This window comes from Magnolia sinica, chromosome 4, assembly GCF_029962835.1.
Source record: "Magnolia sinica isolate HGM2019 chromosome 4, MsV1, whole genome shotgun sequence".
Classification (NCBI taxonomy): domain Eukaryota; kingdom Viridiplantae; phylum Streptophyta; class Magnoliopsida; order Magnoliales; family Magnoliaceae; genus Magnolia; species Magnolia sinica.
The window spans coordinates 27,581,088-27,604,522 of record NC_080576.1 but is presented as its reverse complement, the minus strand read 5'-3'; the positions used below and the strand labels follow the sequence as shown (position 1 = coordinate 27,604,522).

General features: G+C 39.3%; 1 protein-coding gene across 1 annotated transcript; it reads right to left on the bottom strand.

The window, feature by feature from the left end:
- On the bottom strand, positions 1-23,222 carry LOC131242877 (CDT1-like protein a, chloroplastic). Its single transcript, XM_058241821.1, has 8 exons — positions 23,030-23,222; positions 21,200-21,599; positions 20,983-21,102; positions 20,669-20,894; positions 17,337-18,041; positions 11,114-11,315; positions 10,934-11,024; positions 1-282 (listed from the first exon to the last, which is right to left on the bottom strand). The coding sequence occupies exons 2-8, from the start codon at positions 21,586-21,588 to the stop codon at positions 225-227; spliced, it is 1,791 nt and encodes a 596-aa protein (XP_058097804.1). The 5' UTR covers positions 21,589-21,599; positions 23,030-23,222; the 3' UTR covers positions 1-224.
- Between the last annotated feature and the right edge of the window lie 213 nt (positions 23,223-23,435).

Here is a 23,435-nt window from a genome sequence, read left to right as displayed (position 1 = left end):
AAGGAAATATGTGGGTAATATAAATGCCTGTGCCCAGGCTACTTCAAGGAAAGCTTCAAAATGTTGTACAAGGAACTAAGCTCACAACAATAGATCGCAGAATACAAGCACATCAGAAAATGTATTTTTCTTTTCTTTCTTTCTTACTTCTTTTTTTTTTTAAAAGAAGTTTCGGCTAATAAGCACAGACAGAGATAAGAAGGAATACCTCTATTGCAGCCTGTTCACACAGCTTCTACAAGCCTTGCAAGAATAGAGTTAGGATCTGAAAATTTTCTGATACTGCAAATAGCCACAAAACAAAATGTATTAGACATAAGAGAACTGATGTGTGGAAAAGGCCTGAGATTCAAGAGAAAGCTATATGCAGATCCGGGAAAAGGAAATGATCCCGCCTTTTTTTTTTTTCTTTTTCTTCTTCCTCAAAACTAACAGGGTTCTCTAAACCTCAAAACTAAAGCTGCTCCTTATGAGCAAGGCGTTCCGTAGTGGTAACGGTGGGCATTATGCCCACCATTAAGGAAACACTGAATCAGTGTAATGGGTGATACGCCCCTGTATTGGTCAAAAAAAATTGTTGCTCCAAAAAATCCGGAAAAATACTCAGAAAATCCAAAACTTTATAAATATTCCAAATATGCATTCATTTATAATTTTGAACATGTTTATGGTAGTGTAACGGTCCAATCTTTGGTGAGAATGCCATATCGGGCTGTTTGATAGATTTATGAACCTGACAACTTGGAATTGACTGTGAACCATTTATATTTAGTCTTCTAACTATATAATATTTATATAAATTTACTATAATGAATGTAATACCAAAACATCTTATATTTTTAAGTTTTAATGGTATTTATAGTGTTGGTGCATTGCATACTTCGTGACCCACATACATTTCATTTCAATATATAGAGTTTAGGGACTTTCGTATCCTATTATGTAATTCATATACTTGACAATTCGATATCATTTCCCCCCATAGAAATTAAGAAAGAATTAAAATTAAATTGAGGTAAATAGTGGTCAATTCGGGGCTGATTTGGGGACCATTTGATGCCCCAAACTAGCCTCAAATTAATGCAATCTATTGGCACTTATCCCACTAATGGATTGGTGGACATTTATTGCATAGTGAAAAATGAAAAATATCAAATGGTCCTATTTCAAAAAACAAGTGTATGCAAACTAATGGTGAAATTTGTTCAGACAATTTAATTTTGGGATTGTGACTTAGCAACAACGGTACCAAAATTTAATTGGTTAATTTTGAGTTGATATATACCTCATGTACAAATTTTTAGGGCCATGTACGTGGGATCCACTCGATTATGTATTATATATCCATGTCATCCATCCATTTTGGCAGATATCGAATTGGGGCTGATTTGGGGACCATTTGATGCCCCAAACTAGCCTCAAATTAATGCAATCTATTGGCACTTATCCCACTAATGGATTGGTGGACATTTATTACATAGCGAAAAATAAAAAATATCAAATGGTCCTATTTCAAAAAACAAGTGTATGCAAACTAATGGTGAAATTTGTTCAGACAATTTAATTTTGGGATTGTGACTTAGCAACAACAGTCCAAAAATTTAATTGGTTAATTTTGAGTTGATATATACCTCACGTACAAATTTTTAGGGCCATGTACATGGGATCCACTCGATTATGTATTATATATCCATGTCATCCATCCATTTTGGCAACTCATTTAAGGGCATGGTAAAAAAAAGAAAGAAAGGAGGCAAATCCAGATCTCAGGTGGACCACTAGTGGGCTAGGCAGGCCACCTCGATGTATTTGTACATCCATGTTGTCAATCCGTTTTGCCAACTCATTTTAAGGCATGGTCCAAAAATTCAAGTTGATCTAAATCTTCGATGGACCACTAGTGAGTATCCCCTTAAATGTGGGGCCCCCTCAATGCATTTGTTCTATATCCATGTGGTCCATCCTTTTTGCCAACTTATTTTAGCGCATGGTCCAAAAAATGAGGCTGATCCAAATCTTAGGTGGACCACACAATAGGGATTTAATTCCCACCATTAAAAATTTCTCAGGACATTTTTTTTATCAAGCTGTTATTTGTGTTCTCCCTTTATCAAGGTCCATGTGACCTTATCAACAGGTTCGATGGAAAATAAACATTATAGTAGACCCTAGAAAGAGTTTAACCGTGGGCATTCAATCCCAATTGTGTGGTCCATTTGAGATGTGGATCCCATCATTTCAGGGACCGTGCCTTAAAATGAACCTTAAAACTGATGGACGGCATGGATATACTACACATAAATCAAGGTGGGCCCCATGCAACAAAACAGTGCAAACGCACTATGCAGTGTGCACTGCGGAGCATTTAAAAAAAGAAAAAGAAAAAAGTGTGTGATTGTTTCACAACCATGCAGTCCATTCATTTTCTCTAAGAGAGGGAAACTGAAAAGAAAAGAGGGAAAGAGAGAATGAGAGAGAGGGAACTAAAAAGAGGGAGGGGAGAGAGAGAGAGAGAGAGCGGGGGGACAGGCAGAGAGAAGAAGAAGAGCAGCAACCCAAGAAGAAGAAGAAAAGAAAAGCAGAGAAAAAAGGTATGTTTTTTGTCGTTTTTCTTTTCTTTTTTTTCCTCTTTTCTTTAGGGTTATCGTGCGGAAACAATTGTTATGATATCGTAATGGCCGTTACGGCCCCGTAACGGCCGTTACAAACCTAAAAAATAGAGGTTCCCCATTTCAAGGCCGTATCGCGTAACGGTATCAACCGTTACCGTTACGTATTGGCCGTTACGGCCGATACGTAACCGATTTTGAATACCTTGCTTGTGAGGATCCGAGTCCCATTAAGTAGAATCTCCTTTTGTTATGTAAGTTGACCTGGCACTCCAGAGTTTGTTTGTATCAGGTGAATCACTATTTTTAAGATCTTCATCCATGACTGGATTCCCAAAAAAAAAAAAAAAAGAGAGAGCGTATTTGGCTCATCCAACACATCCAAGCAAAGAGCTGAGATCAGATCAAAATGGACACATCCTGTACTTCTCATCTCCTGCCCCAAACAAAATGGATAAGGGCTATACTGGTTAGGTTGAATGAAGCCACCCCCATCCAAACACGCCTTAAGAGACGACAAAATTAAAAGCATCCAATTGTTTGGAGGTGTAAGTATCGAAAAACTATTTTATAAATATTAATACCAACCAATGTGTAAATAGCAAATAACGAACAGACCCTTGTCCTACCAACTAGTGTTAACATTATACAGTAATAGATGCCAGGGAAAGGAAAAAGGGGAAAACTGAAAACGTCCAGCCCACAGGATATAATGGGCTTTTTTTTTTAAAAGGTAAAGAATCAAATTAAAAGAAGCCAAATGGCAAAGAATACAACAAGGAGATAAACGAAAAGAAGACGATGCAGGACAATTAACCACTTGCTCTAAAAGCTAGAACTATTAGAGTATGGAAAATTAATTCATTTATCTCATAGCTCAGGCCCCACATCTCATGGGTTAGGACCTCAACCGAACCCCCTTCGTGGGCCCCAAATCACATGGGCTGCCCACCCCGAGTGTCCCCGCATCCCACGGGCTACCCCACTCGAGCCTGATGTGAAATGCGCATTAATCAGTGTTGTCATGTGCGATCGCACATTTGCATGTGCGCATAATGTTGGGGAGATCGCATATGCAGTAGTGACATGCGTGATCACTGCACATGCAATCGCATATGCCACATGTGCCAGCATATGCGATGTATGCGATCGCATAGTGGCCAACGGTCATATTTATGACCGTTATTTTGACCTTTTTTTTTTTTAAATCCGGATTTTTTTTCTCTATAAAAATGTATTCTAAACATTCCTACATGCAAAAAAAGCTCAAACTCTCTCTGTATTCTCTATTTTGTTCTCTTACATCCTCTCTTATATATTTCTAAGCACTCTACAATCTACATCCACTCCTCTCCATCCATATTCCATATTTCTTTTCTTTCAACTTTCAAAAATCAAGAATCAAGATTGAGATTGAAGTTTTAATCAAGGAAGGGTACATAGTACATACATCCACATTCAAGAATCAAGAAGATTCAAGAGTCAAGACTCTTCAAGAGACTACAACTACAAGTCTACAACCAAGCTCTCCAATCTCCATCCATTGAATTGAATATTGATTGAACTCTCTTTCTACTTTCTAGTTCAATCAAGGGATCATACATCACTCTCTCTTTCTATCTCATTTTTACTTAGAGTTTCATATTTCATAATATCCAAGTTCTAAGTTTTCTAAGTTCTAACAACTTCTATCATTTTTTTTTTAGTTTGTTTGTTAATTGATTTGTTACTTTGTTAGTTGTTACAACTTACAACTTACAAGTACAACAAGAATTCAAGATCAATACTCAAGTCAAGGGGCAAATGTGAAGAGAAGATAACTTAGACAAGAATTTGGAAGTTGGAACCTCTTTTTGATTTGTAATTTTAATTTTGTATGTGTAAATCTCTCTCTCTCTCTCTCTCTCTCTCTCTCTCTCTCTCTCTCCCTCTCTTTCTATAAGTGTAACTCAAATCTCTCTCTCTTTCTCATTTTCTTTTCCCTCTTCTTCTCCCTTTTTACAAGTGTAAGTGTGTAACTCAACTCTCTCTCTTCCTCTACTAGACTACTATTACCAGTGTAAAGTAAATGTAACTCTCTCTCTCTCTCTCCCCCAAGTCCCATCTCTTTAATCTCTTTGCTCTTACTCTCTTAGATCTTACTTCTTAGTTCTTAGTCTCTTAGTCTTACTTTACTTTAGTTTACTTTTTATTTGTAATTTACTTTCTAGTTTCTAGTTAGTAGTTACTTTTTAGTACTAGGCTACTAGCAAGTAGCAATCAGTAATACACACACCACCATAATAATGTCTTCTTCCCAATCTTCCTCTTTGAAACCCAAGTCGAATGACCTGGGTTGGAAGTATGGGCACTATCGTAGTGCTACGGAAAAGACTCACATAGTATGTGACTTATGTGGTAATCTTCCTCTTTGAAATTACCTAGTAAGTACTTCTATGAATGTTAGTGTACTGTGTATTGAACTCTTACAAATAGTTTTTCTACGAAGTGTCTCTAAGACTCTAACCTACTTAAACTATTTTTCTCAGCTGACTGGTGACCTACCTATGGAGTGGACTCGAACAGGAAGGATCCAGCTCTAAAGAAGCTGGCTATGAAGATTCTTGGACTCACGTGTTCTGCCAGTGATTGCAAGCGCAATTGGAGCACGTTCGAGGCAGTAAGTTTAGATTGTTTAGTAATTGTTTGTAAACTTTAGTTTTTTAGTGGCCTAAGCTAAATTAATTACCTAAATAGCTAATGTCAAATGCGCTTTCTTTCTTGCATTCATACCAAGAAAAGGAATCGCCTTGAGCAAAAAAAGCTTAAAAACTTGGTTTTCGTTCAATACAATAAAAAATTGCGAGAACGATTCCAAACTAGGAAAGAAAAGCCCGGTTTCTTTGATCTATCTGCTTAGATGAGTTGGATGGAGACAACGAGTGGCTCGTAGAGACAGAGGACCCGGTATTTGCTAGAGAGGATCTAACATGGGCACAAATTGAAGATGTCATATACGGATCAACACCTGGTGAAGGTAGTACCACTCGAAGGCGAAGGACCCGGGGGGAGCCGGGGAGCGAGTAGTAACCATCAACCCGTTGATGAGATTGAGGAGATTGAAGAATGAGATGTTGATAATGATGATGAAGCTGAAGATCATCCACCATTGGATGTTGATGAAGTATTAGTACATACAGATGATGAAGAAACGGAAGAAGAACATGTGTATGTGGAAGAGGGAGATGAGTCAGATGACTCGAATGATGATGGTTGTGGTGGTGGACCTGGTAGTGATATGCCACAATGGCTACTAGATTAATGTATATGATTATTGAATATTGATTAGATAAATAATAAATACATAACTTCTTAATTTTGTTTAATATTTACTAAGTGTGTTGATGTTGTTTATTGTTGAAAAGTTGATATATTATATATCATGTAGTGTTGAATGTTGAATATGGATATTTCATATTTGTTAAATGTTAATTATTAAGAAGTTAACTATATTGTAGAATGTAGTAGAATTGTTAATGAATGATGATGACTTAACTTAATATTTAATTAATTAATTCATTATGTAAAAATGTAATTTGTAAATGTATGTAATTGGTTTTATTTTATTTTAACTTAAATTAAATGTATTTCATGTCCCAATGACATATAATAATTTATTTTGATTTTTTCTGATTTTTTTCTGATTTTTCTGTTTTTTTTTTTTTTTTAAATTGAAAAAATGAGAAAGAAAAAAAAATATGCGAGCGCGATCGCATATGCTATTCGACAACCTTAGCATTAATCATCCCTGATAAAGAGTCTCGAACACGAGACTTCCCCGGTGGGCCCCAAATCGCATGGGTCACCCAACCCGAATGTACCCCTGCATCCAACAAGCGACCCCACTCGAGCCCAGTGTGAAAATGCCCCTGCATTAATCACCCCCGGTGAGAAGTCTCGAACACGAGACCTCCCGCTCTGATACCAATTTGATGCAGGACAATTAACCACTTGCTCTAAAAGCTCGAACTATTAGAGTATGGCGAATTAATCCATTCATCTCATAGCCGAATTAATCCCTTTATCTCATAGCCCAGGCCCCACATCTCATGGGTTAGGACCTCGGCTGAACCCTCTTCGTGGGCCCCAAATCACATGGGCTGCCCACCCCGAGTCTGTCCCCGCATCCCACAGGCTACCCCACTCGAGCCCGCTGTGAAATGAGCATTAATCACCCCTGGTAAGGAGTTTCAAACATGAGACCTCCTCCATGGGCCCCAAATCGCATGGGTCACCCACCTCGAGTGTGCCCCTGCATCCAACAGGCGACCCCACTCGAGCCCAGTGTGAAAATGCCCCTGCATTAGAAGAAAATACAGCAAAACACCCTTCAATGAGGATCCCAATTCCTATTCAACAAAAAGACCCTCAAAACTGCTGAAGCAGTAGAATTGTAGATATTCCTGAAACAGCAGTTATTCCGCTCCCCCCAAATGGTCCATAAAGCAGCTAGTAAGGCTAATCTCCAAATCCTTCTAGGCCCACTAACATGCCACCGTGCCAAGAAGAGATAAGGCCTGCTGTGGAACTAGGCATAACCCAGGCGATCTTTAAAAACTGTAAAATATAGGACCATACAACTGAGGTAAAAGGGCGTGAAATAAAAAGATGATCAGCAGATTCTGCGTCCATCTTGCAAAGGATACAAAACTAGGAAGAAATCCTTTGCACAAATTGACGACATTGAGGACTTTGTTATGGCCCACTAACCAACACAAACACAGCTACCTTAGTTGGAGCACCGTATGACCATATATAACCACGGTTGCTGCTTATCCAATTGGGCCTTTTAGGGCAAATAGAATCATGCAGCGATCTGACCATAAACAAACATGACCTGTCCCGCTGCCAACACAACGAATAAAGATCCTCCTGGATCAGCCTGATGCCTTGAAGCAAAGAGAGAAGCTGGGAGAATTCCACCAACTCTACATCATTCAAAGTTACGCCTGCAAGGAGGAATCCACACTCCCTCATAAGCAGAACCAAAAAAACAGTCCTTCACCGAGATATCATCAATAGGGCATAAAGCCGCGAGATTGGGGAAGATGGATCTCAACAGGCTGTCCCTTATCCAAAGATCGTCCCAGTAGCGGATTCTGGAACCATTCCCCAAAGAAAAATCAATATCCCCCCACACCTTTTGATCCAGTTGCATAATAGATTTCCAAAGGAATGGCACTCTATAAAGAGGAGTGTCTGGATCTCCAGCCGTAGATCGAAGTCCCGTATTTACCTCCAATAATGGAATGCCACAAACTATCATCTTCACACCCAAACCGCCATACCCACTTGCCCAAAAGGGCCTGATTCATGTCCTCTAACCAACGTAAACCTGCTCCCCCTTCCTTTATAGGAATACAGACTTCACTCCAATCAAGAAGGTGAAATTTTTTCTTGGAAACAGCTCCCAACCAGAGGAAATCCCTCCTCACTTTTCCTAACTTTGAAAGCACAACCTTAGGACATTTAAATAGAGAAATGAAAAGGCAGGAGTTTAGAAAGGTTGGCTTTGATCAAGGTCAACCTCCCCCCAAGGGAGAGGTGTCTACTCTTCCACGGGGAAAGCTTCCGCTCCATTCCCTCCATAACTTTGTCCCAATGATGCTTAGGAGGTTTACCTATATATAGAGGCAGCCCCAAAAAAAGGAAGGAAAAGAGGCAGGCCAACAACCAAAAACTGCAGATATCAGGGCCACCTCAGCCTCAGAAAGAAGGATACCCAAGATTTCACATTTAGAAATGTTCACCTTCAAGCCAGAAGCAACCTCGAAGCAAGTGATGATCTTGCGAAGAATATCAACCATATAGTAATTCGCCTCACAAAAAATAATTGTATCATCTACAAATTGTAGATGAGATACTCAACGTTTTCCACCTTAAACCTTTGGAATAACCCTTGGAAAGTTGCAAGTTCATTCAAAGACTGGCGAAAGCAAGGGCTATAACGGTTTATATTTACAAACATTGTTGGGTCTTGAATTTAATGAGGAGGCACACAAAGGCGGAGTTGACTCGACCGGCCATAACACGGTTGGCTACGTGTTAGTTGACTTTGAAAAGCATTCATGAAAATAGAATTGGCTCGAGGTCGATGTTTACCTCAAAAGAATAGGAAAGTAGCAGCTTCTCCAAGACCACAAAAGGAAAGCATGTTCAAGACAGTTTTAGCCGATCTAGATTTTGGCCATTTGTCAAATTTTGCTTGAAGACCACTCTCCCACTAGTCAAGGTGCTACGGCTAGTTGATTCAGATGAAAGGGCAGCCATGGGATATATTTATGAAGCAATGGATCGTGCGAAATATGCTATAGCAAAAAACTTGGGAGAGGTAAAGAAGCGGTATTCGGCTATATGAGAAATCATTGGCCAATGGTGAAATCTTCAGTTGCATAGGCCCGAGATTCCAGTATGATGACAATTTTTGTCTGGATTTAGAGATTAAAACCAGCATGTATGACTATAATGAAAGAATTGTCCCGAATTCAAGGCAAAGGGTCAACATTGACGAGCAGATGGATAAGTTCAAAGGGGCCTATGGTTTATTTGGAAGAAAGACGACAAAATTAACTAGAACAACAAAGCAACCTGATAATTTTACTTAACAATTATTTTGCTTCTTTGAGTTTGATAGTGTGCCTATAGTTTATGAATTAGTTTATTCATATAATTATATATGATTGTGTTTTAGTTTTATGGTAAGAAAGTAACGGAGACGAGTGTCCAAAATTGCAAAAGTTGGTTATTCATATTTTAAGTTTGAAATGTAGTGCTACTGGTTGTGAGCACAATTGGAGCACTTTTGAGCAAGTGAGATATTATTAAATTCATTAATCAACTTATGAATTCACCATGTAGTGACCAATAGCCTTACATTATTACGTTCATTGGCTTGCAGATGCATTCAAAGAAGAGGAATAGACTCAAGCAGCGGAGATTGAATGAGCTTGTCTTCGTAAAATATAATCTCCAGCTCAAAGATTATATGCAAAGAGAAAGGACCAAGGGCTTGATGCCATATGCTTATTAGATATGGAATCTGATGATGAATGAATCACGGAGAAAGAGGATCATGCACTTCCTACAGATAACACCTGGATGGACATAGGTGAATGCTTCGCCGAAGGATTGGAGATGTGCAAGGTGTAGGCGGATCCACATTAAGACCAGATGGGCGACGTGGTACGCTTGCATGTCGTATAACTTGTAATCTTATTGTTTAGTCTTGTAGTCTTATAATTATTAATTAATAGTCTTATATTATAATGCAAAAACTATTTTGTAGGTCCTAGAAAACTTGTATTCGAAGTAAAGCAAAGGGAAAAGTGAAATTGGTAGAAAAGGAGGAAGAAGAGTTTATTTCGACATCAAATTTTGGAAGATGAAGATGATGTTAATAATGTTGACCTCATTGGTGATGAGGAGGATGGTGATGGCGCCACTGCAGCCGACAAAGAATAGATTCATTTGAACTTTTTATTTCCTTCTTTACTTATAGAAACAAATGAATGGAGAATATATTATACATGTTAATGGGGATGGAGAAAATGTTATTTTTTGAATCATATAGAAAACTTACATGTACATGGGATGGGAAAAGGGTTATTTTTTTAAACTTGATTATGACATGATGATACAACACATTGACAATGAATCAATGATACATTTAGTATACAATTTATTACAATTTTAGATTAAATTTTATTTTTTTTCATATTCATGACAAAATGGATGTTTAATGTGTTTATTTTATTTTATTTTTTATTTTTTTACAATTTTTATATTTTTTATGAAAATCTGTATATATATATATATATATATATATATAATAATCTTAGAATTCACGATACAATATGATTCAGACCCCTTTACGATTTACGATACGATAACGATTATGACAACATTGGTCACCACTTAAATTGGGTTGTATTGCACTGTTTTCATGTTGATACAGCCATATCATTCATGTGAGTGATATGTACCAGTATTTTATGATACTTCAACCCTCATTTACAAAATGGCTTCAGTACCTAATTCCAATATTGAGAAAATCGCAGGAGTTATTTAACGTGTTTTTCATTACTAACATAATGATTGATCGTTCCCATTATAACGGTCATCATAACAGGTGTTATGGCATCATTTTATTCCTTGGCAGATATGAGATATAAAACATTTTTCATTAAAAACTTCATCACATTTAAATGATTCTGCAAGAGCATTTGGATGATTTCCTCAGAAGCAGGCTAGTTTCCAATTTATCTATACACAGATGAAAGAAGTACCAATAGAGAAAATCCCCACTAGACACCATCTTTCCACAAATCCAATCTGGAACCAACTCTTCTAGCAGCTTCAATTGTTCTTCAACTTCTCCTGCAATGCAGTTGCGACGAAGTTCAGTTCTCTTCTAACTCAGATAAAAGGCAAACAAGAAGTATAGTCCCAGCAGAAATCCTGATTACCTGTCTCAATGATATCACAATTATGCAAGAGTATTTTATGAACAAGCTCCTGTTTTGTAATTGAGGAACAGTTGGCAGATCGAAATATACGGCAGACAGTATTAAAGAGGCCAGGCAAGCAAGAGAGCGTATGCTGGCGCTTCGCAAAACCAGTTCGACTTATCTTGCAATCCGTAGCAGTGACGCTCACATTCTCTTCTACCTGTAATGTTTAGAATTCTGAGGTCATTTGGGCAGCAAAAAGTAACTGATAACAAGAAACCGTAAAACTGCAGTTCAATCACTATAACTGGAAACAGGCTCACAGATGCCTGCATGACTCTGACCAAGCAAGCCACAGAAGACTAGCTGAGTTCCAAACTATATATTACTACCACTAAAGAACCAAACGTAAATGGCCAATGTTTTTTCATTTGCCTTTTACTCAATAATGAAAGTTCATTATGAAGACAAGGATAAAATGTCCATTTTTTTTCTATAGATGAATGGTTATCATTTAATTAAGAGAAAAAACAAAACAGCATAAGGAGAAAAGGAACAACAAAATACGGCGAGCCCAGATCGACTGCCCCCAACAGCCAATCCAACCTACTAACCGCTTTCAGAAATGAATAAACCAGATCTTAACACCCCTTCACTAAAAAATCTGCAAGAGAGTTGGCAGAGCGATGGACATGAGCAAAAGATACTGAAATAGACGAATACAAATCAATGGATTCTTCAAGTTGCCATGTTCCACAAGTAGCACCCACTCTCCATCCAACTTGGAACAACTCTGGAGTCTAGAATCACCCTCTATGATGAGGTGATTCGAGGCACAACATCATGCTGCTCCAGCAAAGTTGGACATTTTAACCCACGCCTGGCATGAGAATATCAGCAATATCTCGCCCATGTGATCTCTGATTATGCCACCTATATCTGCTGGCACTGGTTATCCAGACGCATCTATGGAAATTAAGCTTGAAAGAGTTTCTAAGGGAAGATGCCACCTTTCTGATAAATTCAGCACGCGCAACCCACACAACAAGAGAACTGAAATAGACGAACACAAATCAATAGCTTCTTCAGGCAAGTTCGCCATGTCCCACAAGTAGTGCTCACTCTCCATCCAAATTTGAATGACTCTAGAATCGCCCTATATGATGAGGTGATTAGAGGGTAGAAAGGCCTCTGCTGCTTCAGCAAAGTTAGACAATTTCACCCACACCAAGCATGAGAACACCAGCAAGGTCTCAACATTGTGATCTCTGATTATGCCACCTATCCCCACCAGGCCAACCCCGTGGTTACCCAGAGGCATCTGTTGAAATTGAGCTTGATAGAGTTTTCTAAGGGAAGATGACATCTTTCTGACGGATTCAGCAGCACTACCCACCCAACAAGAAAACTTTCCAATTGGCCGGCATCATAGGTGAGACCCCTATCAAAGACTTCCTATTTATACTCCATTTGAACGCTCTGATAAAAAATTTCTTCAAAATGATCAAAAGCAAACTAATCTTCCCCTTGAAGATGTAGGCATTCCACTCGAGCCATATATGCCCCGCTTTTTCAACCACAGCAAAGCTGGTGGGACCTGTCTAACACCAAGCCTCCATTCTCCATCACGCTATTAACTCTTCAACGACCTGTGGAAGAAACCCACTCCACTCAGAACTTTTCGAAAACGAAAAACCATACTTGGCTAGCCATGGGAGAATGAATAAATGGATGCACCATGTATTCTTCCGCCGTAGAGCACATGACGCATCTATTTGGGAGAGATATATACCCTTTTCTTCAAATTGTCAGCATAAGAATCCTGTCTGAACTGCATGAATCAACCGAGCATGAATTTTTTATTTTTTTTTTAAAAAACGATCGAGAAGAAAATATATACCCATTTTCTTCACCAGCCAAGACCATAATCATCCACTCCACATTGAAATTCTATCTGAATTGCATGAATAAAAACTGACAAAGAAGAAAATTTCCCGTTGAATTGAATGGACCAGAAAATTTCCTGTTGAACTGAATGGCCCAAGACCTCATGTCCCTTACCAAGAGACGCAAATAGACTTCCTCCAGCAAGGGCAACAAGTTGGACAAAACAATTTCAGCTTCCCCGATATTCCGTCTGAATGACGGCACCCAAACTGTCCCATTTGGCCCCTTCTCATAGACTCCCCTTTTCATGGTTCATTGCATCCAAAGCACTAAATAAAGCAGACAGAGGTCTTTCACTACACCAAAATCTTCCCGAAACTGCACTCTATTGCCATCTCTGACTCTATATCTAGTGAATTTCAAAAAGCAATTGTAGGATGCTGATATCGCACAACAATGGATGACCTATTTTTCCTGAAGACTAGCTTGACATCCCAACTATTCTTTGCCGCCTCATATTCTGCCGCCAGGATTCTCCTCAAAATAGGGGCCTCTCCCTCCCCTAAACTCCACCACCACTTAGCAAAAGGAGCTGCACTAGTCTGATGAATAGGTCTAATGCCAAGCCCACCTGCTTTCATTGGCTTACAAACTTCTTCCCAAAACACAAGGTGGAATTTGTGGCTCCTCTTTTACTCAAAAGAAGTTTCTTCTACATGCTCTCGATTGGGTGTACCACCTTTAAAGGACATTTCACAAAACGAAAGGAGATCAACCTGAATACTTGCAAGCACAGCCTTCAACAAATGTTTGCAATAACAGCCTTCAACAACGTAATTCTCCCCACTATCAATAGAAATCTTGATTTCCATGTTGCGAATTTATTCATACATCTCTCCAATATCGGATCCCAAGCTTCTAATTTGGGTCTTCCGACATCCAGCAACCCACCCAGAATAGACACTGGGTCTTAGCCTCCGTGCACCCGATGATATCTGCTAGCCTGCCTACTTCTGCCTCTTCCAAGCTCACCCCAGAAATGTTGCTTTTAGCTAAATTGATTCACAGCCCAGAAACAACTTTACAACACATCAGATTGTCCTTCATATTTGGTATATCCTCAACTGATGAAACATGGTTTCATCCAATTAATGCAAATGACAAAGAACAATCAGCATGATTTCCATCATCAATCCTTTAATTAACCCAGCATCCACAACCTGATCCATCAATTTACTCAACGCCTCCGCTACCATCATGGACCAGAATGGCGACATGTGTTCTCCCTGACAGATGCCCTGGTGACTTTTGAAACAGCCTAAGGGGTGCCATTGATTAGAATCGAAAACCTCATAGTCAAGATGCAGAACTGAATCCATTTCCTCCATTTGATTCCAAAGCTAACCAGAGACATAACATATTCTATAGAACTCCGGTTAATGAAAGCATGTGCTTTTTCAATGTCAACTTTCAGCAGGCACCCTTTTTGGCCTTTCTTATTATATTCGTCCAGCACCTCATTGGCTATAAACAACCTGTCCGTCCATTATTATGCTTCTTCCTTCTACAAACACAATTTGGGATGGAGAGATGACAAAGTCCAGCACTCTTTGAAGACCTGACGCAAGAACCTTGGCAACATATCTTGTATGGACTACCTGTCAGACTGATTGGCCTAAGACCTGTAATCTCCCCCACTTCTTTCTTCTAAGAGATGAGAACAGCACAAGTGGTGCTGAGGTCCCTACTGAAGCATGCAAAATCATGAAATTCAAAGAATGCAGTGATCAAGTCCTCTTGAATGATATCCCAACAACTTAGGTAGAAAGCTAGTGAGAATCCATCTGGACTAAGGGGTCATCACCTCTGAGATCGAACATAGCTTCCTTGATCTCCTCCTTAGAGAAAGCTTCTTATAAGTTCTAAGAAGCTTGCTACTTCCTCGGAAATCAATTGTAACCCCAAGCCCATCCAGACATGTCTAATCGAGAACTCATCTTCCACCATCCATTGGAAACATTTCACCATATGCTTTATAACTGTTTCTTCTCTAATGATGTTGAGTTCCCAGTTTTGATAGATGAGATCAATTTGACTCTTCTATGAGCATTCACAATTTGGTGAAAGTATACAGTGTTAATTTCTCCTTCTTTGATCCATTTCACCCTTGCTTTCTGCCTCCAACTAGTTTCTTCTTTCGTAAGAAAACTTTGATAAGACATTTGAGTTCCTCTTTTTTCAGCTGTACCAGATGGAGAAGCTATAACTTCTTCTTCGGCTTTATAAGCAGTAACAATGCGGACCAGCAGTTCTTCCTTCAATGTATTTCCATAGGGACTCCCTGCTCGACCACAACCAATTGGTTATCTGGACAAAATTTAGATGCCCCAGCCATATCATATCGAACCAGAACGACTTCGGACCCTATGACTCAGAGGCAAACCAGATTGTGATCAGATACAGCCTTACGCAGGGTGAATGGATAGTATCTGGAAACACCTGCTACGAGCAGGCATTGATGAGGAAACACTCTAATTGACTCACCAACCAGGTGAACTAAGCCTCTTGCAGCAGGAGATCGATCATCATCATCTGTTGACAAACTCCACGAAGCCTCTCATGCTTGCTGAAATAAGCCCTCCTAACTTTTATGGGAGAATGTGACGACGTTGAAATCATTGCCAATACACCATGGCAGAGCCCACTGATTAGGAATGGAACCAAGCTCCTCCAGAGGCTCTGTTGCATAGCTGGAGAATTGGACCCATAAACCGCTGTCAAGCACCAAATCACCCCCCTCAAGATGGATATGAAACGTACATAAACGGAAGAATTTTCTTTTAAGGAATTGATGGCTGGCATATCAAAGGTATTCCAAACCAACAGAATGTCCCCTGATATGCCCACTAAGGTCATGCATGTCCAGCAACTGTGATCCACCCTAAATGACCTGATATCTGATTTTACTGATTGATCCTTTCTCGTCTCTTGTAAGATCAGAATTCTACTTTCTTTATCTTGACACATTTCTAGATTGCTAACCTTTTGGAATTACTTCCCGTTCCTCTAACATTTCACAACACCATCATTGATGACAAATAGCTAGGATCTTCCTTTCCCTCTCACCCTCCTTGAGACCTCTCTTACTGTTGTAATTGACCATGGATACTAGATTCTAGAGCTCCTTCATTCCTTTTTACTTTCTGACTGCCATCCTCCCTAGATTCAAAGCTTTCAAAGCTATTGTCTTTTTCTTTGAGCCAACTGAGGATATCTCTAAAATTTCCTTCCATTAAGGCAACGGATACTGATTAGAAATACAAAACTCAGATGTAGAGACACATTGCCTAAGGAATTCACCTCTCGAGTCACACGACTAAAAGATATTGATGAGATGGATGCTCTAGCCTTGATCTAATTTATGACAAAAGCCCATTTCCGTGGAGCAACACAATTACCAGCCACCCAAGGAATCGGCATAAGGGCCAATTTATTTATTTATGAATGGTGACCAATGACCAATTTATTCCGCATCATTGGTTGAATGATCATGTCCTTCCAAACAAAAGTGCCATTTTTACAATATTTCATAAAATTTGTTGAAGAGCTCTGATATTTACTGATGATTTGTCAAAAAGTTGGAGTTAAGAGTTTTGTTGTTAAAAAGGATATTACCATCAGTAGTCAGTTTGTTTTTCAAATATTATCATTATCCCATCAGTTCAAAAATAACAATTATTAGTGCAAAAAGGCATATACATGTGAAACTATTTCCATTGAAACTTTAAACCAAGCATGCCCAACTTCGACAGGGTTGTTGCTTAGGGCCTATGGCAGATTGAAGGTTTGCAAGAGGAAGGTGTCTCTGTGGCATTTATCCTTGCTTGCGGCTCTTTGGGCAATCTAGGGGAAACATAACAATTGGACTTTCCAAGATAAGTCACGTCAGGCAGCTGAATTGGTGTTTGAAGTGAAGAGTCTGATTTTCGAACGGCAGCCGTGGCAAAGATCCTTGGGGATAATCATTGGGATTTTTCTGGGAGGTTCCAGCGATTTCCATCCGTGTCTCTTGGATGATGCCTCTTCATCCTTCTGTATAGTTTCGTTTCTTCAATAAAATCTGCATTATCCAAAAAAATCTGGAAGCATACTTCTTTTCTCAAAAATCTAAAATAAAAATTAAAAAAACAAACAAATAAATTACTACAGCTTGATACACTTGGATTGATTTGCACAAATTTGGGTTCTTTTCTATTAACATAGTTTCATGACTATGCAAGGAAGATTCAGGCTCTTTGCAGATCACTATGTTTCTGAATTATAAAGAGACCACAACCAGCTAGAAAGAACAAACCATTTGCTGAAGCATAGCAGAAGATCCTTCTTCCATATGAGATGCTTTCATTGTTACAGCTTCAGGTCTAAAACTGCTTGTAGCTCTGTTTTGTTCTGTTGCACCAACCATTGTTTTTGAATCACTTGATTCACTTCTCTCAGATTTTGAGGGTGAGGAGAAGATTAAGGCCCTCCTTCGAGCTGAATGACTCAAGATCACAGTCTCTGTGGTGACGTTGTCATCAGGGGTGGGCACCGACCGTATTGGTGTTGGCTGCGCTGGTGTTTCTGTCATCAATTTCTCAGGAGTTGAGACAAGTTTTGAAGGAGTGCTTCCAGAAAAATGAGAATTCGAGTGACCGGGGCTGAAGATAAGCTCAGCGGGGGACTTAATGCTGGCAGAAGCAGAAGCAGAAGCAGCAGAAAAGACTTCCTTCTTCACAGGGCTTTCAATGCATTGGAGGTTTTCACTGGCAGTGGTTACAGACGTGATGGGAACTGGGGATGCTAACAGTGGAGTCTTTTCTGTTTCTGGGACAATTTTCTGAGAGAATAGCCTACAGAAATTTGTAGACAAATGAGAAGAGTTTGATAAATGCTCTGATCCAACAAAGGTTGGCTGATGTAATTTTGTGGATAACCCCACGGGCAATAGTTCCGGCAGTATGGTATGGTTTCTTTGGTTGAATGGCTCTGGTAGCAAGGCCTCTGGGATGTCTCCGCCCTGTTGTCCAAAAACACCCATGATTAAGCGATACGTATAAAAAGAGAATGAAGCAAAAATAAAGCTGAATTCGAGGTTCAAAAGATGAAAAGGCAGGCTAAATTTGCAAATGACCAAATTAGGATCTTTTTCTTTCTTTTTTTCAGTTAAGGGTGGAGATGCCAAGGGCCTGTTTGTTTCGAAATTTCCATGGTAACGAAATGTAAATAAGCCACCATCACTATTTCAATGTTTGTTTAAACTAGTATGGCACATAGTTCGAGGGTCAAATACAAATGTAATAGGAGATAGGTAAAAGAATTTGTAATCATTACAATTTTACATTATAAAATTGTAATCTTTGCAATTTTACATTATAAACTTGCCATATTTACAATTTTGCGGGGAGAAAACAAACAATGTAAGCAATGACATCATTGCAATCAAATTCAGTTGATGTTACCAGGCAAGTAAAGCAATTTGTAATCATTACCCATTTCCTTTATTGATATAATTGACGAAACAAACAGGCCCTAAAGTAAACACAAAGTGCCAATGGAAATCATAAAACTGATAGTGCCCCTTAGGGGACATTCCTGTGAGTCTGCATATGCAGTTCCAGTGGCTATGTAATTGATGATGTACTGGACATTGCTTTGCAATTAGTTCTTCACTCTATCCAGTGCAGGCTGTGCAGCTGCATGACCATTGGCAAAATCTGAAACAGATGCATAATCTTAAAGAATTGTAGAACTAATTTTCCAATAGACCTTTTTCTTTTCATGGTTTTTGTTAAAACACAAATATAGGGATGCTTTGTGTTGTCTCATACAAAGCATGGCAGGGAACTTGATCAAGGGGTAAATATATAGATGTAATACTGCACGGGTGATAAACCACATTCCGGCAAAATGTTGAACAAAATAATCAAAGAACAAACAGATCTTCAACTTTCTTTCTTTTTTTTTTTCCCTTCCACGTTGGACAATTTGACACTTCTTGACACTAGGGATGCAATTCGGGTGGGGTTGGGTTCAGGGTCAACCCAAGCCTGTCTCTACCTTAAGAGGACCCAACCAGCAACCTAACCCAACCCAGATGTCAACCCAAAGTGCCAACCCAACTCCTCTATATCGAACCAACCTGACCCAAATACATGTGATTGTTCCCAACCCAACCTGAATTTGCTCAACCTGAACTCAACCAGATTTGAAATTGGGTGGGTGTTTTCTAACCCAAACTTAACCTGAGGACCTTGACAATCCAACCCGACCCGACCCATACTCAGGTTGGATCAATCATGTTGGGGTTGGCCAGAACCCAAGGTCAGCCCTACTGACATGACATGGCACTCCACTTCAAAATATATATATGTATAAAGTGTGCTGGTGATGTCATCAAAAAGTGCCACAAGTTAGATTCTTTAAGGTGTCCAGACTACAATGTCCAAACATACCCTCTGTAAAATTTGCCCACCATCCTTTTCAATTATTTAGTTATGTAAATTCCTTTTGTCAAGCCAAAGATTTATCTAGGATCATCGACGGGTCCAGTTTAGCTCCTGTCCTATAGTATGCATACCTGGGCACTTGAGCCCACCCAATGGATGGATTAGGTCGCATACACGTGTTACTTTGACACATGCATGGTGTTTTAACAGGCTCTCTTACATATGTGTGGCTTAAAAAACCTTATGTCATTTGTCTTTTCCTAGAATAGTAAATATATATCCAATTTTACTATTAGAACTAATTGGACCCAACCCAGACTTGACTAGAGCCGACCTGATTTGACTTTTACTGGGTCCATCACACAGACCCAACCTGGACATGACTAGATCCAATTTTTAACTGGATGAGACCCAAACCCAACCCGATTTCTTAATGAGTCTAAAATATGGGACCTAGGCCCATAAAAATTGGGTCAGGTTCATCGGGAACCAGCAGGTCTGGGTACAGATTGACAACCTAGATTTATCCCTCCTTGCCCTCAAGCTAGCCTCCATTCTCTTGGTGCCACACATGCACGCACGCAAAGAAACCACACGTGCGCGCGCACACAAACACACACTCGCTCTACCACTATTATAGGCAGATGGCCCACATTGAAAAAGGAAAAGGTAAAAGAAAAAAACCGTCTTTTTATTTTTGCTTTTTATGTTCTTTTGCCAGAGTTCTCGATATTTTCAAGAGCAATTGATGTTCACTGCATTATTCATACAATGCTATTATTTCCTGAGATGATTATTGCACTAATCATTCATATGAGCTATGATATTTAGTTTAGACTACTAGTAATTGGTTTTTATTAGAACTATGTGAATGCTTTTTCTTAATTTCCTTTGAATTTCTATCAAGAAAGGAATCTCTTTTGATTTTTTATTCGTTTTCTTTTATTTCTATTTTATTAAATACTTGTTTATTTGGGTATGGAATTCTTCTTGTACCTAATTGGAGTTTGTCGTGTTGAATGCTTTAGGACACTTCACACCCATGCCAAGTGTCCAGGTAACATGGTTTAGGCAATACTCTCAAGTTGACATACATTTAGGTTTCAAAAGGAACAATTTTATAGAATTAGTGACAAATTGAGAGATCTTCCATAGGCAGTCGTAAGGGTTAGTTTGACAATAAGATAGAGAAGACTACCTCAGGATGCTTGCTGAAGAATTCCAAAAGCCTTGCACGAAAAGCCTTCCGCAAAGACATAGATGGAGATTGGTCCAGATGGCCTTCCAACACATCCGCTAATAGAGTAATCTTCATGTCTGGCTTCATGCACAGGGTGCTCTCATCATGTGTGAGGATTTTCTCAATTTGAATGGCTTCAGGAAATATGTGCTTAATCTGTGCAAGATGGGTATATAAGAATTTCCTGCACGAACAAAAACTCGTGCTTCATATTTGAATTACAAACGAAAGGTGTCAAAGCAGCAAATTTTACACAGAATCTTCCCAATTACCTTTTAGTCAAGATTTCAACCTGCACACAAATGTTCTGAAAACTAGGCAACTTATTACAAAGACTGAGCAACCTTGCAGAAGTCTCCATACGATCAAAGAAGTCAGCAATTATCTCATATCTGGCATCAGAAAAAGGATTTTATTTGTTAGTGGACAGTTCCGGATGATAATAAAGACAAGAAAGAGGAAAAGGCATTGTCCTCCGAGATGACCCACTTGTTTGGGAGTTCATTTTCTTCATGTTTTTGTAAATCCCAGACCACATTAGGAATCGATTCAGAAATAGAGACGTCTTTGTCATTGTTGTCTTTGGGATTCTCATGTGCCGCTTGAGTTCCGACATCTGCATTTTGAAAATCCTCAAAAAAATTTCCTAAGGCTCGAATGGGCAACTTGCTTCCTTTGTTCTTACTTCTTGGAGGTTGGATTGTCTTTTCTGGTGTTTGCGATGCAAGGTTACTTTCCATATCTGAGATCTCATCTACATTCACAATTTGGATGGCTACAAGATCCGAAATACTCGATTTCTCCATACCGGGCAGAATTTTTTTACACTTGAAATCCAAAGCACTCTGCCTGCTTTCCTCACATCTTTTGTGTTCCATGCTTCATGATGCTGTAGCAACACAACAGTTCAAAAGTTTGAAGCAAAATGTAAACCATTATATTCAGACTGAAAAGCTTCAGATCATTTAAAAAGTAAAATGACAGATTTATATCAGAATATGCTTGGTTTTTTTTTTTTTTTCAGAATATGCTTGTTTACACACACAAAATCAATGGCAATTTGAGTCTGTAGAGACCCGAAACTCAGCTGAGTCTTTTGAGTTTAAAAAGCTTATGATGCAGTCTTCTTAGTTCTTCTCCACATGTTTGAGCTCTTGATGCAGTTTATCAAGTCTTTGAGAGATATTTTAAGGTAACAGTCCATGTTTTTCACCTTGAACTTTCTTTTTCTTTTTTTCTTTTTTGTTAAAGGTTAACCTCAGACATTTTCCGATCTTATTGAATTTTTCAAATGCAAGGTCGAGTTTTCTAGTATTCCAATTTCCAAATGCTATTTTTTAACAGTATTTTAAAATACTATCTGACATGGTCAAGGATCTTGATTGATTCAGAGTATACGATCAAGTTATAAACATGGATATAAGCAAAGGGACACAGATTGCCTGTGACAGGATCCACCATTGAAACATTCGTGGGGCCACAACAGTTTTGTATTAGGCTAAGCTTTTTGTGTTTTCAGTTCATCCCAGCGGGAACAGTTTGGATGCAATATAAACATCAAGGTGGACCTTAGGAAGATTTCAATGGCAGGCATTTCTTTCCCCACTTTTTCCTCTCGTGTGGCCCACTTTTTGGTTCATTGTCCTAAAATGAGCTGGAAGAATGGATGGACGGGGTGGATTTCTTATGAACATACGGTGGGCCCCACTTACCTTTCAAGCCCGAGAACTTCCTGCAACAGCCTGCTGCACGCAATCCGCGTCCTGAGCAAAACAACTAGTAGGTACATCATCATCATCATCACCACCGAAGCCTTATGCTAATTAATTGAGGTTGAGTACATGATTCACATTCTACCATTCCACTCTATCATTATTGTTACTCCTCTTCTCTCTTTCACTCTCAATTCTCATCTTCTCCGTTATTTTTTTCCTCTGCCCCACACATTCGGTGAAGGCACACATCAGGAAAGGCCCATCCCATGGTGGGCCCCAACAGATCAATGCCTCAGGTCACCACAAGGTGGGCCACAGCTGTAACATAACTAGGCCGAACAAAAGAACAAATTCGCCATTCTTCAATCTGGGAAAAAAACACTTTCATCTCAATTACAGAATAGACTGTATATTTTCCATAAATCTTCTCTGCAGTGCCGCGGCGCAATTTCTCAGTATTTTCACCACAAAAATAGAATAAAATAAAAAGCAAAAGCGAGCTCCGTAAGCTATTTACACGGTCAGTGAGAGAAACAAGTTGCATTCACCAAATAGATGTGAACAAATAGATGGATAGAGAGATGGGTGTGAAGGAAAAGCAAACCTCGATCTTTGAAGAGAGCTGGGGTTTGGATGCGAATCGGAGAATGGAGGGAAATGACGTTGATCCTTTCGTCCAAGCTATCGGAAAAACCCTAGAAATCAAAGTCAGTGGAATGGAGAGAGAATGTCTGGTAAGAATCTGAAGAAAAAGAGACCTAGGGTTTGGCTCTTCCGGATTTTGAGAGAGGCATGTCTGTGGAGGGAAAAGACGGATCTTTAAAACGTGCCGAGGACCAAAGTAGCCCGAGTCTTTTCTAAATTGACGGGTACATCCTCGTGCATGAGCTAGACGGGAGCGGAACACGTGAGACCCCGGGCTCAACCAAGACGGTGCGGCCCTTACCGTGAGCCCAAGTTGATTTATTTATTCTGTATCCAAGCCGTCCATCTGTTTTTCCAAATCAGGA